Source organism: Balearica regulorum, chromosome 3 (genome assembly GCF_011004875.1).
Source record: "Balearica regulorum gibbericeps isolate bBalReg1 chromosome 3, bBalReg1.pri, whole genome shotgun sequence".
Lineage (NCBI taxonomy): Eukaryota > Metazoa > Chordata > Aves > Gruiformes > Gruidae > Balearica > Balearica regulorum.
The window spans coordinates 96,017,308-96,031,218 of record NC_046186.1 but is presented as its reverse complement, the minus strand read 5'-3'; the positions used below and the strand labels follow the sequence as shown (position 1 = coordinate 96,031,218).

Sequence of the window (13,911 nt, the reverse complement as noted above, 5' to 3'; positions counted from 1 at the left end):
AGGAATTACGAGATGCTGAAGTTTGACAAAGCTGAATGTTAAGAGAGCACATTTCAGTTACATGTGCAGTACTTGCGTTTAAAACAGTTGGATTTCAAACAAAAATGTATTTCCTCAAAATTAAACAACCCCATCCCAGAAAGTCAGTTGTCATGTAATAAAAGTTTCCAAAAGGAGGATTTTACAGATAGTGCAATGCTGGTCTGGTTCTTGATTAGGGATGATTATGGTTGACAGGATCTGCAGACTATCTTGTACAGAAATGAGGTCTTCATGCAGGCTCTGTGTCTTTCAAGCATTACTTAACAGCTTTTGCCTGTACCTCTTCAACCTATATCTTTCCAGATATGTACAGTCTACAGGTCTTAGTATTTTCTACTTATAATGGGTGAGTGATGTTAATGAGAGCTTAAGGTTAGAAATGAGGAATGCTCTATTCTGTAATAAAATATTCAAGTTATTTTTTGTTTAAAATTCCCATTAACTCAGATTTTAAAGATACTAAAGCTTTGTATTTTCCCTAGACTGAGGTGTGCGTGGTCAGCTGGAAAGGAAGGTTGAGGGGAGCAGTCTGTATTGTAGTAGAAGAGACCAACTTGGATATTTCACCATTTTGGAGGCTGATCCTGAGAGGTCATGACTGCTTTCTCTTCCCATTACAATCTGTAATATAAAATGTGTTTTCAAGGAAATTGTGTCTTTGCAAAAGATGCAAAATTTGGCAAGTGCAACATGAGCTGCTAAGGTATTTCAAATCAAAATTTGCATCCCGAATTTGCTGCCTCCTCCTTGTGGCAGCAGAATTGCAAGCAGCAGCTGAACTCAGCTTGCATTGAAGTGCTCTCTTGTTTTACTCTTACAATGTTTTAAAAGGAAATAAAATTTTCTAAGGTTTAAAAACATCGTGTAGGAAAACTAGATGGTCTTCCTTTGAAGGAAGAAACTTGTTAGACCTTTCAATGTACTGTTAGGATAGCATATAAGTAGTCAGTTGGTCCAACATTTGTATTTAAGGACGTATGATTGAAGTGTGCCAGAAGGGAAATATAAAAATAAGATAGTGTCCTTCATTAACATTAAACATCTGGAAATAGTTTGGGGTGGATGCTTAAAACAAAACTTTTCTCAAAACTGTGTGTGTGCACCAAGGTCTGCTAATCTGACCTTCTATGTCCTCCTTTCTATGAGTGTGTACTGTGATCACTGAAAGCCCTTGTATGAGTGGCTCTCAGGTCACTTACAGGTAAGTTTAATGAGATGGTCTTATTGAAGCAAGTATAGAGGAAACATCTATAAGTTTCAACCTACCTCTTTTGCAGCTGGAAGAAGGAGAATACTTTGCTAAAATGGTGATAGACCTGGGTGAGGATGCTGGAGAGTCCCTAGCAAAGGGTTACCTGGCATTGGGCCTGACATACAGTCTTCAAGCTACTGATGGTGAGTTATCCTGTTTGACAAGTATGTTGTATAGAAAGCATCTGCTCAAAGACTTCAGTGCAAGCAATGGAAATTTATTAGAAACTCTGCTTTTAGTGCTGACTGGACACGGAAAACAATCAGATTGCAAGACAAATGGGGACTGTTCACTTGCTTAGAGAACTGTCTTCTATGGTAGTAAAAGTGAAGTTTTTAGGTAAAGGAAGAAATGCAAATCATTACTTAGGAGATGATAATCTGACTGTAGCCAGCAATGCTTGGTGTGCTTTACTTGAATATTTGTAACACATCTCTTTCACTTATTTACACAATAAAAAGTCAAACTTTCCATCTATTTTCCTATTTTTGTCACCCACTTATAAATCACATAAAGAAATACAATCGAAGAGCTGGAGTCAGAAATGCCTGACTTCAGTTCCTGGCGTGATACTGATTCCCCACAGAGATTCAACCTCTCTGTGATGTCGTGTCTTTCTCTGCTTAGAAGTAAACAAGATAAAAATATCTGCCTCAGTGGTACGTGTGGAAGTTGACTAGATACAGACCACTGAATGTAAGAAGGTTTTTTGGGGTTTGGGTTTGGTTTTTTTTTTAATGCTGTTTGCTTGGGCTTTGAATGACTGGACAATGGGCTCCTGCAGATTTGGTGCTTGGTAGCCAGAAGGGCTTGAAGTCTCAGTGTTTTGGGAGAGTTCTAGCTCTGCCCTTCATCAAGCTCACAGATGGAAACAGACTTTGTTTCTTCTATGACTTCTAACATAGATAAAAGGCCTATAGTTTCTTTGAATAATGGCTGAGCTAGTGTGTTTCCTAATCAATTTGGCAGTCCTGCCCACATGCAAGCAATGGCTCTTCTGTCAGATGGGTCCCGTAGAAACGAACCAACTTCCAGCAAATGAGCCTGAGACAAAGCTTAAACGACTGTATGGTATCATGGAAGTATGGTGGCCTTGCAAGTTACACCAGAATTCTGCAAGGCACGTGTATGAGGAAGTGGCTTGTGCTCTTCAGTACTGCAAATTGGTGTAATTTTTCAGCCAGCCATATCTGATAAGCTGAGAACTGCTTTCCAACGTGGAGGCTAACACGCACTGTAGGTCTCTTCAGGTCTTCATTTCTCTGCCTCAGAATAGTTTCCCCTAGAAAAATTATGCCAAGAAACACGTCCTTCCTACCCTGAACTTTCTCATATACGTTTTTTTAAAAGTTTATTAAATATTAAGTTCTGCTTAACAGCCTAGCTTTTTAGAGCATTTTGCCTAGATTTTCTTTAAACTGTCCCTAAAGATCTTCAAGATCCCAGAGACTATTTTCAGAGATAGAAGGTTTTCTATGTTAGCCCATTACAATCTATTCGTTATCCTCAGTACGAAGAGAAGGTGGTTTCTAAAGAATGGGGTTGTAGAGGCATGTGCTGTACTCTGACTCTAAAAATACTTTGGTGCAGCAAAACGTAAGTTGCAAACTTTTCTTTTGGAAGAGAAGTCTTCTCTGAGTTTTCAAGAAATTAGTTCAGATGTTGTAAAATAATGTAAAGAAACAGTCTTCACAACAATCGCCTTGGATTTTTTTTTTTCCAGATTAACGTCTGATTTATGTTGTGAAACAGTGGAATATCTGCCTTCTTGTATCTCTAGCCTTTAAGTCAATAGGGCCAGTCACTCATTTAAGGGAAATTTGAAGAGTTAAGGGAAATCTGAAGACTGTATATCTGTCTTTCAGGTTATATTTTAATAAAAAGGATTAAGTACTTCAAAAGCATACTTATGATGATCATGAATACAGAACAGCATTTTACTAGAAAATGTCAAATTTGCACTAACGAGACATTTTGCATTAGCATTGTTAAAAAAAAGCTTATCACAGCAAGGAAGCAAGAGTAGAACATGCTGAAAGGAAGATAGCAACTCCGCTATGTAATCCTGCCTCATACTATCAGTCTTGTTTACCATTGTGTTCATACCAGTTCATAGTGATGTATGCAGACACATAATCAAACATGTCTGTGTATATATGATTTCCATAATTTTCCACTTGACCTGATTTTCAGTGAGTCAGCATTTTCAATGGTAGCTAAGTGTTTCAGAGGCATTTGACCAATTGCCTTCTAAAGCTTACAGCATTATATCAAGATGTCTTCCATCTAAGGTTAAGCTTTTGCTTTTTAATATATCCTTTCAGTAAATATTTCTCCTCCTGTGTGACAAAGGCCCTGAGGAGTTGTATTAAAGCCTTTCTTTTGTGACCTGCAAGAAGCGTTTGCTAAAAAGCAATCAGAAGAGAGAATCCTACTGAATGACAATTCAAAGAACTTGGGAGAGCATTTGATAAAAAGTCACTTTACAACTTTTAGATTTACTCCTGGATGAAATAAGATTTCCTGAAACTTATGCTGTGTAGCAGTATATGTAGCTTCCGTGTTCTTAATGTCTAATTACATGTTTCTTGAATTAAGTATCATTAAAGTAGCTGAAAGATGTGTCCTCAGAGGGAGTCATTGCTACTTTTGCCTCTCTCTTAGAAGCACAAATCCCTTGTTTGTACAGAATGTCCACCTTTGCTATGCTAAATTTTCTGCAGATTTGTGCCCAGGGGGTCAATGTCAACAGCAAACCTTTCTTTTCCCTCTTGTAGTTCCAGTTTTGAGTTTAAGCTGTATTGTCAACTTTGCCTCCCTTAGGTCTGGTGAAGAATCTGTTGAAGACAGGGGAAGGTGAGATGAATATAACAAAGGCTAAAGAGGAAAGACGAGGTTGAAAATGCATTGTGAAATACAAATTCTCTTCTTATCTAACACCACCACCTCACATTTTGTTAAATCTTTGTAGATTTAACAGACCCTCTTTCAGACATGAGAGAGTGTGCTGTATCTCTGTGTTCATTTAGAATTTTGGGATAAGGCCATGGATCAGGGACTGAATTAGAAACTCTTTCTGTTGATCCTCATGGATTTTTATAAATAAGCAGTATACTGATAGGACTGGTTAATGTTAAAAAAAAATAAATGATTTAGACACTATTTATTAGTGAACAAACCCATCATTTTTGCTTCTGGAGATAACAGTCAACACATGCAATCTTTAATTATAATTCTGGGTGCTAAAACTGTACACCTTGCTGTATTAGGTGTCTTAACACAAGGGGATGTTTTTTGAAACTCGTTGATATGTGCAAAAGGGTGCATGTGCATTGATGTTTTAGTTTGGATCAGAAATGTACTTTTGAAGTTCATCTCTCCGTCATCCCCACTTCTTGTGTTGTGATTCACATAACTGAACAGTTTTGCACAAGACAAACCTAATTCTTTCCCATAAAACTTTCCCATAAATAGACCTGATTATGCTGCAGCTGCTAATGGGTGTTGAGTCCAGAAACAAGACTAGAACAAGAGCCCTGTCCCCGTGTTTGTAGTGTTGGTGCTGGTCCTCAGCATTGTTTCACTCCATGCATTCACACCTACTGTGCTGCACCTGCTTACTAACACAGAACCTGCCCTCCTCGGTTTTCAAATGTGACTTTAGAGCTTCTTATTCAGGTACCAAAATGTCGCTGAAGATCCTGTTGACTTTTGGTAAGACTTAAGTTCCTTTAAAAACCCAGAATGTTTTAGAAAATAAATCTTGGGTTCCTAAGGTGGCATTGGCACAAGTAGTGTGTTTTGCAGAAATAACTGCTGAAGTTTCAGAAACTTAAACTCCCCTGTGCTCTCTGCCTTACTCTGGTCAGACTCGGCTTTCACGTTATTTTAATCTAAGTAATGAGTCATACTGCATTTTAGTTGGTAGAACTGTAACAGCCATGCTCTCAGGGGGTAGAGTTGGGTAGAGGCTGAAGAATTCCTTAGTGCTGTCAGCCTCGGAGAATGGAGCACAACTTTTAGAAATTTAGTCAGACCCACCTAATTCTGTCTCCTTGGTGCAAGCTTTTCTTTGTCTGAAGTGAGAGCTTTTCAGTGATACAATGTTGCTGTTCCTCCCAAATGAACCTGATGTTTTGAAGAACTGTAGGAAGATGGAGGAGTAAAAAAGGTCTGATCACTGTAACTACTTCAGCAAAATAAATTACTTCCGAAGTTTCACTCACCAGCACATTGCAGAATCCAAAGAAACTGATTACCATTCTACATCTTGTAGAACAACACAACTCTTTCCTCTTAATAACTTTTAAGAATACTTGAATTTTATCTGGTTTTGTTGCTTAAGTATATACCATTTACTAACTTTCTGTTCTGGAGCTTACACTGCCTTGATGTATGAAGTCAAATATATTCAAAGGTGGATGTTTGCCGATGTGTTAACTACTCATCGCTTTTTGGTGCTGTTGATTAGTAGCTCTCAAGTTCAGGATAGGTAGAACAACAAACAACTGCCATGCAAAATCTGAAAACTAAGAATGAGAACAAGACAGCTGATGTACTTCTGAAAATTATCACTAGCTTTCCAGATATTTTGGATCTAAGAAAGCCATGCTTCTCTAAGCTCTTCCTCCATTCCCCTTGCTCTTGATGATGATACCCTGGCATAACAAGAACTTGATTCTTCTTCTTTTATGGTTTTGGCTAGGAATCAATTCATGCATTGAGAAGTGAGCATAGTGGGCAGGATCCTTTAGTCAAGCAATTAGAGGCACCAAAGAGGGCATTAGTGGCTAACGCCACACCTGAAGTAGCCTAAAAGTCTCTGAAGGGAGGTGGTGTGTTGTCATGGGACTTGTCATAGAGCTGTAAATTTGGCTCCTAGTGTTCCCTCTTCAACCTGCAACACCCTCCTACACAAAGATGGTGGTGGAGATGGTCTGTATCTGAGTCAGAACATGCTGCTAGTTACTGCTTTAGCATATATACCAGCCTGGCAGGGGGCCTGTTATGCTCTTAATATCTAGTCCCCTTCTCCTCTGAGACCCCTTTAGTGGCATATGTAAATAAGAAATTCTCCAGCATTTCAGACAAGGGAGTAGGAAGAATCCTTAATAAAAATGAAATTGAGAATTCAGGTTAAAATACTGGGTTTGTGCTGTTCTTTAAAAACAAAATGGCATGTTTTCCAGCCACAAACACAGGCACTGCCAGATGTCCACACTTTTCATGCTCCTACTTTGAAATACTCTGTGCATGTGTAACTACTTATTTATTTAATCAGAAACATTGAGTTCAACTCTTAAATGGCATTGTATCGTATCCCACAGCTACTCTGAGAGGCACTCAGGATGAATTAAACAAGAAAGCACTGCAAACTTTGGAGAGGTGAGTAGGAATATTGCAGAGACTTGCATTGTGTATTTCTTTGGACAAATTCAGAATAATTGTTGGTTTTAATGTGTTGGGTTTCTTTTGTTCTGTGTAAGGCTTCCTTGCCTGAAAGTTTCAAAACAGTTCAGTAGATTTCAGCAATAGTTTGTCAAAACCATTCCTGTGATGGCTAAACACAGTGATTATTTGGTGGAATAGCTAAGGTAAGAATACCTGTTCTGCCACTAAACAGCCTTAGCCCCAAATTAGCTGCAGTGAGATCTACCATGCTGGGAGATGCAGCTTTCTCACGTGATGCCAGCAGGAAAGCCAGTTTTGTTTCCATTTCTGTGTGAAGCAGGCTTAAACTCCTGTTTCCCTCATGGTGGGAAAGTACCTTCACCACCGGGGTGTAGGCTGCTATGGGGTGACCTGGCATTAGTGCACTTACAAGGGACGGGACGATTGCTGTCCTAATGAGTGTTTACATGAGCTGTTGTATGAAAAGTGGTTATGGAGCTAGCGCTACAAAGTAGTTAACACTCACCTGTTTTTCACCGCTGTATTTTGTGGGAGCGTCTGATCCAATGGCTCTGCCTTGAAAGTACCTGTGAATTAAACTCCTTTGCAACTACAGTTACCTCAAGTAAAACTGTTTGGGTTAAAAACCCTTTTGTCAATTCTGTTGTCATAGAGAGGTGAGGTGTGAGCTTCCTGAGCATTTTACAACTAAGTTACACCACCCAAAATACACTAGGTGGTGTTTGGGCAGTTAAGGTTGTAAATGTAGATACCTACAGGTGTTGGATGGCAACTAAATGGAAGCTTACATGGTCTAAGTCTTGGGCTGAAATATCTAATTCTGGGTTTGGCATGGTCATAAATATATGACAAAAGTGAAGAAGATTTGAGATCTCTGGTGTCTCAAATTACACGTGTAGCAGGTTGAACATGTTACTGATCTTAGCTGTTTTTCTGATGCTGAGCAAGGAGCATGTTTGTCTTGCACTGTTTTGCAGTGGTTGCAAGAGCGTGTAATAAGCTGCAACCACAGATGTAATTCTGGATATTTACCCTATGGAGATCTGAAAGATAAAATTTTAAAAAGCCATTTATTCAGTCACTTTTTAGATTAGGAGTATACTTTAAGTCACACTAGTTCCTGGACTCCTATGTAATACTTTACTGCCCAATTTTGATGTAATTGCAGTGCTTTTAAACTGTGTTGATTTTTATCCTTTGACCTTTCCCACTGGCTGTGGCTTGTTTTCACGGTGTCTTAGCTCTACAAAGGAAGCAGAAAAGCCTCTAGCCAAACATTAGGTACTCAAACTTCAGCCAACAGGGATGTTGTGACAGTGAGCTGGTTACTAGTGTCTTTCTAAATGACTGAGTTTGGTTTCTTTTTTTTTTTTTCCCCCTCCCCTCTTCCTTGTTTTTCACCTGTTTTTAAAGTACATGTCTGATCTCTCAGGTCATAGTTTGGCCTGTAGCTATCTTTGTAAGTGGCCCTTTCAGCTGGAAGCTTGGATCAAATATTTTTCTAATACCATTTGAGGAAACTAAACAGTAAAGTAAGAACCCTCTGTTTCTTTCCAAAAGCAGCGTTAATCTCTTCTTCCGTACACCCATGTGAACTTTCCCCATTCTTTATTGTTGGAGAAGCTACTGAAGGTTTCACAGGATCTGCTTGCTAAAGAGGCAGCTCACCCTGCTTCAGTAGCTTAAGGCAAAGCTGGGTTCCATCTTGTGGAGTCTTGTTGTTGTTTGGTTTTGGTTTTGCTTTAGTTTTGTTGTTGGGTTTGGGAGGGGGGGCGTTTGTTTGTTTTGTTTAAAGTGAGGGGAGAAATTAGTGACTTGCCTGTACTAATTGCACTTTGATGTCTTTGGCATTGCTTCAGAATCCTTGAGCGCTACCTTGACTTGCAGAGTTGCAGGATACATTCAGTCAATACTAAATTAATTAGTTCTAGAGACATTAGTTTTAAAAGTCAATCCAACAGCTTCTTGCTCACAGGCCAAGACAGCATTTGAGAGGTGGCTGCCATTAAAATGGTGTGTGGTTTGCTTCCTGAAGTAATTCTTTGATTTGTGTTTGTTTGTTTATTATTAGTAAATGAATAGTTTTGGCAGGGTTTTTAACCACCAGCCTTGTCAGCCTGTTGTTTCTCCCTCACAAGGACGTTAATCGTGCTTGTTTTGGGCAGGGCAATGCAGGTGCAGGCTTCCCTGGTGTCCTGGAGCGCAGCCCAGAAAGAGGTCAGGAACGTCGGCTGGCTGCGAGGAACTCCTCTTCCCCATGTCTCCCACATGAAGTGACTTCCCTGTGCCGCAGAGCTAGGAGTGAGCTCTGTGGGTCAGTGAGGGGATAATCCACTGGTTCCTGGGCTGGGCTGCCAATGTTGCATGAGCTAGTGCCCCATGTTGCTCCTAGATTAAGTCCCCAGAACGTTATCTTCACATTGCCTTGGTTAACGGCTTCTCCACAGGCTAGCAAGCTCAGACTGCAGTTTTGTTCTTAGCACAGTCTGAGAGGGACAATTCTGCCCTGGTTGTCCATCCCTGTTCCCTGCCTTGCACAAGCCTGTGTGAAGTGCCTGCACATCTGGTTCTGGAGACACTGCAGCCTTCACTAGCCAAGGGATCACTGCAGTGCACACTGCCTGCTGTGGACTAGAAGGTAGTATCGAAGAAGCCCAAGCTTGAGAAGCAAGGGCCTTGGTTATGGTCCAGGCTCAGCTCCTGCCATCAAATCCTTACTCCTCCCTCAGTGTCTTCCCTTTCCAAATTAGGAGTCTACTGTCAACGATTAGACTAGAAACTGCAGGGTGGAGGATGTTTGTGTGTTTCAGCACCAGCTCACGTCATGGGCTCCTGATCTTTAGTTCTCTACATGCTCATAGTCACAACAATAACAGAAACAATTACTACTTTTTCAATGCTAACCTAACACACTGCTATTGTTTGAAAAGTGGCAATGTAGGAACAAGTTGGACAACTATCTCCTTCACCTAAATTACTTAAAACAATTCTTTAATGGGTTTGTCACGAGTTAAGAGCTACTTTCTCCATAGCAGTTATCCAAGTTCCAAAACATTAAGTGTCGTTTAATGAAGGAGCATGCAAGTTGTATAACATCCTGGTAGTTGTGTTTCTCATACCTGTGCCTGTGAGCCTGGCTTAGCCAGGCCAGCATTGATCTGCTTTTTGTCTAGTGTTGGTGTGCTCCCCCGTTACTGGACGAGTTTTCTGTAGGAGAGGACTGGGTTTTGTTCTGTGCTTGTGTGTGACTCATGGCAAAGAAGTTCTGCACGGTACAATCTAACAATCGCTTTTTTTTTTGTATTGTGTGGTCGTCCATGAAGAGCACGTGACTTGGCCCCGGAAGATCACCAAATCATCCTCTACCTATCGCTGCAGCTGGCTCTTGTCAGACAGGTATGTGCAATAATTGGCAACTACTGGGTCATGAGAGGGTGGGAGAAGGACAGTCCAATTAGAACGCAGCCTTGCTAAACAGGGTTCCTTCCTTCCTACATTGTAATCAATAACAATCAATCAGAATATGTTTGTGTAAGATTTTTTTTTATTATTATGTTTTAAATAGCAATTCTGTAGTGCATGGAATGACCTTCCCTAAGGCATGCATTCAGCTCTAACTCCTGTGCAGTGCTCTTCCCACTTGGAGCAACTTTGGGTGGGGCAAGCGAGGTGTGTTTATTCCTGTTCCCTGGGTATCATGCTGTGTCCCGTGGCGGGCCGCTCCAAAGGCTCTCGTTACTGCCCGGTTCTGTATCACGCCAGAACGCACGCTCTCTGCACTGGGGATTGGTTTATTCCATACTTGGGCACGTTCGGCGTTAGGCTTTGACGGGTGCTGGAGCTCTGCAGTGAGTGGGATTAGTTGGCATTTGAATGCTGCTGCAGGTGTTAACTCATAAAAATTAAGCTGATCAGAAAATACACTGCAGTGCCTTTCAGGAAAAAAAAAAAAACAACACCCAACACGTTTTGGCTGTGCTTTATTTTTCTGTCCCTTTTTTTTATACTTGGGATGTGTTTTGCTTCTCTGTCCCTTCTGTTTAAAAGCCAAAGTCTTTACTGGAGCAGCCTCTATTTTTTAAATGTTTCTCTAGCTAGATTTGAAATTTCATCATCATCGTTTCCTTCTTTGGCAGGCTTTCTGCTTGCTGCAGTTTTCTCTCCTTAGTCTACACTACAGAGTCAAACAGCTGGATCTTTCTTACCTTCCTGAGCTAATTAGGGGAGCTGTATGTTCATTAGGTTAAACTAATTGTTCCAAGAGAGCACACTTTTGATAATGTCACTTTTGTAACCCTTTCATAATGAGAGCAGTGTGTTGTGAGGAAGCCTGCCATAGGAAAGGATAATTAAAGTGGCTTATTTAACTTCCTCATCTGGCTACTGGCTGCTTTAGGATGCAGTTTGCTCAGGGTCTTTCATGTAAAAAATAGCCAGCTATTCTTCCTTTTCTCACAACTTTTGCCTCTTAGGGAGGTTGCCTGATCTGCTGCCTCTTCTTCTTCTTGCCATGAGTAAAAACATTACAGCTTTTCAGCTGCTATCCTTAAAAATCAGATTTTTGTGGTCATTGGTTCTTTGTTGTTTTCACTGCTACTGGTCCACTGCATTTTAACTCACTACCCTTTCTTTTTCTCCAGTTGTAGCCTGTCTGTACAGTGTTGTTTCGTATGTCTCATTTCATCATTTCCCTTCCCTCCTGTTCTTTCCATTCAGTCTCTTGTCCTCATGTTCACTTTCTGTTTTGTCTGCCTCACCTGTGTATTTTCATCCTTGATGTTCTGTCAGTTGCCCCTGCTACCATGGATGTGTGATCTAAGTGTGTTATGTAGTGTCAGCCTGACCCCTGCGATGCTGCTCCTGTTCCTCTCCATCTAGTGAGATATAAATCTTTAACGCGTGCTTGGAGAGAGAGTAGATACCTAAGACATCTTTATTTTTAGACTGCTGTAAAATATCCTACTCTTCTTTTGCCAGTTTACTTAATAATAAACATTTGGTAATGCATTTTTAATATCCTTAATTATTTTAAAGTAATATTTCTTTTTCTGATTAACTGAAAGATAAATGGTATCTTTTTTTGATAGATTGCATTAACTATTGAACGTCACAGTTAGGGCTTGTATCAGGCGATGCTACAGTAACAACAAATCAGGTCATTCCTACACAGTAGATTATAATATAATACCTGAATGTTATTCTCAACAAACAGACCTTTTTGTTTCCATAGTCAAGGTCAATAAATGAGGTAACCTTACCCAACGCTGAAAATCCTAGGTATCAGCTTGCATAGATAAGCGAGCGTTTTCATGGAACAAAGCAAGAGAGGCAGCTGACCGGTAGAGTGCCAAGCAAAGTTGGAGCAATTGATCTTCCTTGGAAGACTCTGTAAAGTATTTCCAATAGCACTTGTCTCTGTCAGCACTAGGCAAGGGAGAGGGGAAATGGAAAAGCATAAGCTTCCCTGTGACACACAATGAGGACATGACAAGAAGAGGAATGGTTATAAAAGGTTTTTGCAAAGCTGGCGACTGAAAACAACCAGCAACCAAAATGGAAGATGATGATGATGTGCTCCATGCTTGTGTTTGTGTGTGTAGCTCTGTGTCTTAAAGCCACTGGGAGGACTCCAGGGACTCCTGGAGGGTCTAGGTCAGCCCCATAGCATTTTAGGGTGGATTTTGCAGCAAAATACAGAGTAGAATATCCTTCTCTGTAAGGAGGGTCTCGGTCTGGTTTCCCCCAAGTGGAGGTGTCACAGGGCCAAGGTCAGTATTTGCTGTAGCAGTTATCTCCACCTGCAGCGCCCGGCTGCCAGCCGGGCGGGCTGATCGACAAATGAGACTTGTAACTCCCAACTCCTGGCGGCTGCTTCGGCTGCTTCTCCTGTTTCTGTGGTAACAGCAGTTGGATCAGCAAAAACAAGGTAGAATGAACATTTTAAAGCTCACTGATTTTAATGCCTTGCCTTGTTTTTTAGCAGGGCAGTTTCTATGGAAATGACTCTAGAGAATCAGCGCTCTTGATAATTTTAAGTGCTGATTCCCTTCTCGTTTTGGGTGGTGGTGTTCTTTTTGACCTTGAAGGCCATGTAAATCAGTATCGGATACATAAAAACAACATATGAGGGCTTCGTACTACTTTAATACTTGATTTGATTTGACCTTTCTTTGCGTGAAAATAGGAAGGGAAAGATAGCCACGGGCCAGCAGCTGAGAATTAGAGATCTCGCTTACCAATTTCATCTGTGGGCTGCCATCAGACCTGAAGTTTCCAGTGGCAATATCCAGAAAACACCTACTGCCTTCCAGAGTGTCTAGATGTAAAAATAAGATAAACATTGGTTAAAACACAAGAGAAAATATTTCAGCTGTTTTCTCAACAGTTTTTATTCTGGTCTCAAGAAGGTGAGACTGCTGTCTTGTATTTGCCCCAGGAGGGGAGCTGTATTTCAGTAGGTATCAAGAGGTGCTTCTTACAGCAACTGCTGGATGTGGGTAGTTCTGGTCTATGTTCCTCCCAGACCAGCTAGTGCCTCCTCTGCTGAACAGCAACATGCTGATTTTCTGTCTAGGGCCTGGCCTAGATTATTCTGGTGATCGGAAGCATCTTGTGGTAAGAATTAAGTAATAACAACTCACAGATATATCCACACCTGCTTTCCTGAAGTTCTGGTGAACTGTAGCAAGTCTGTTTTAAATGGAGGCTTTTGTCAGTCAAAGTTTTCTCTTTTCTGTAATCCCCATGCTGTAAAAAGTGACGGTGAGGATAGTTTTAATGGTTAATTAACTGTAACTCACAACTGATGGGAAATTATAAGGCCTGAAAACTCCTCTTATGAGATTCTGTTTCATTAACCATTCTAAATATGTAAGTGCAGTCTACTGTTGGGAATTATTTTTAACACTCATACTGTTTTCCTTTTTATACCTACAATTGTAGCATCCCAGCGTTGTTTCTAAAGAAACATATAGCATTATTTAAATAAATCCTATTATATAAGAGGCAGCCTAAACAATCTGTATTATGGCATTATTTTGATCGTGCTGCAAAATGCTATTTCTGGCTTACTGCAGTATCTTCATTTCCTAATCAGTGTGATCTGAATATACCTGTGTGGCCATGCAGAACACGTATGGTACATTCATTAACAGAAAGATGAATCAGAAAAGGGTAGCATCTTCTAATTGCAGGCCCACTCTGAC

At 40.5% G+C, this 13,911-nt stretch overlaps 1 protein-coding gene across 9 annotated transcripts in view; it reads left to right on the top strand.

The window, feature by feature from the left end:
- The window catches only part of TTC7A (tetratricopeptide repeat domain 7A), a 194,848-nt gene that overhangs the window by 89,412 nt on the left and 91,525 nt on the right, over positions 1 to 13,911 (top strand). For 6 of the 9 annotated variants that reach the window (XM_075749060.1, XM_075749059.1, XM_075749063.1 and 3 more), the window contains 4 exons: positions 1,320 to 1,437; positions 4,118 to 4,189; positions 6,622 to 6,679; positions 10,030 to 10,102. In XM_075749060.1, the coding sequence (XP_075605175.1) occupies positions 1,320 to 1,437; positions 4,118 to 4,189; positions 6,622 to 6,679; positions 10,030 to 10,102 (321 nt within the window). The remainder of the gene's footprint in view (positions 1 to 1,319; positions 1,438 to 4,117; positions 4,190 to 6,621; positions 6,680 to 10,029; positions 10,103 to 13,911) is intronic. The other 3 variants (XM_075749062.1, XM_075749057.1, XM_075749056.1) reach the window with 2 other exon arrangements.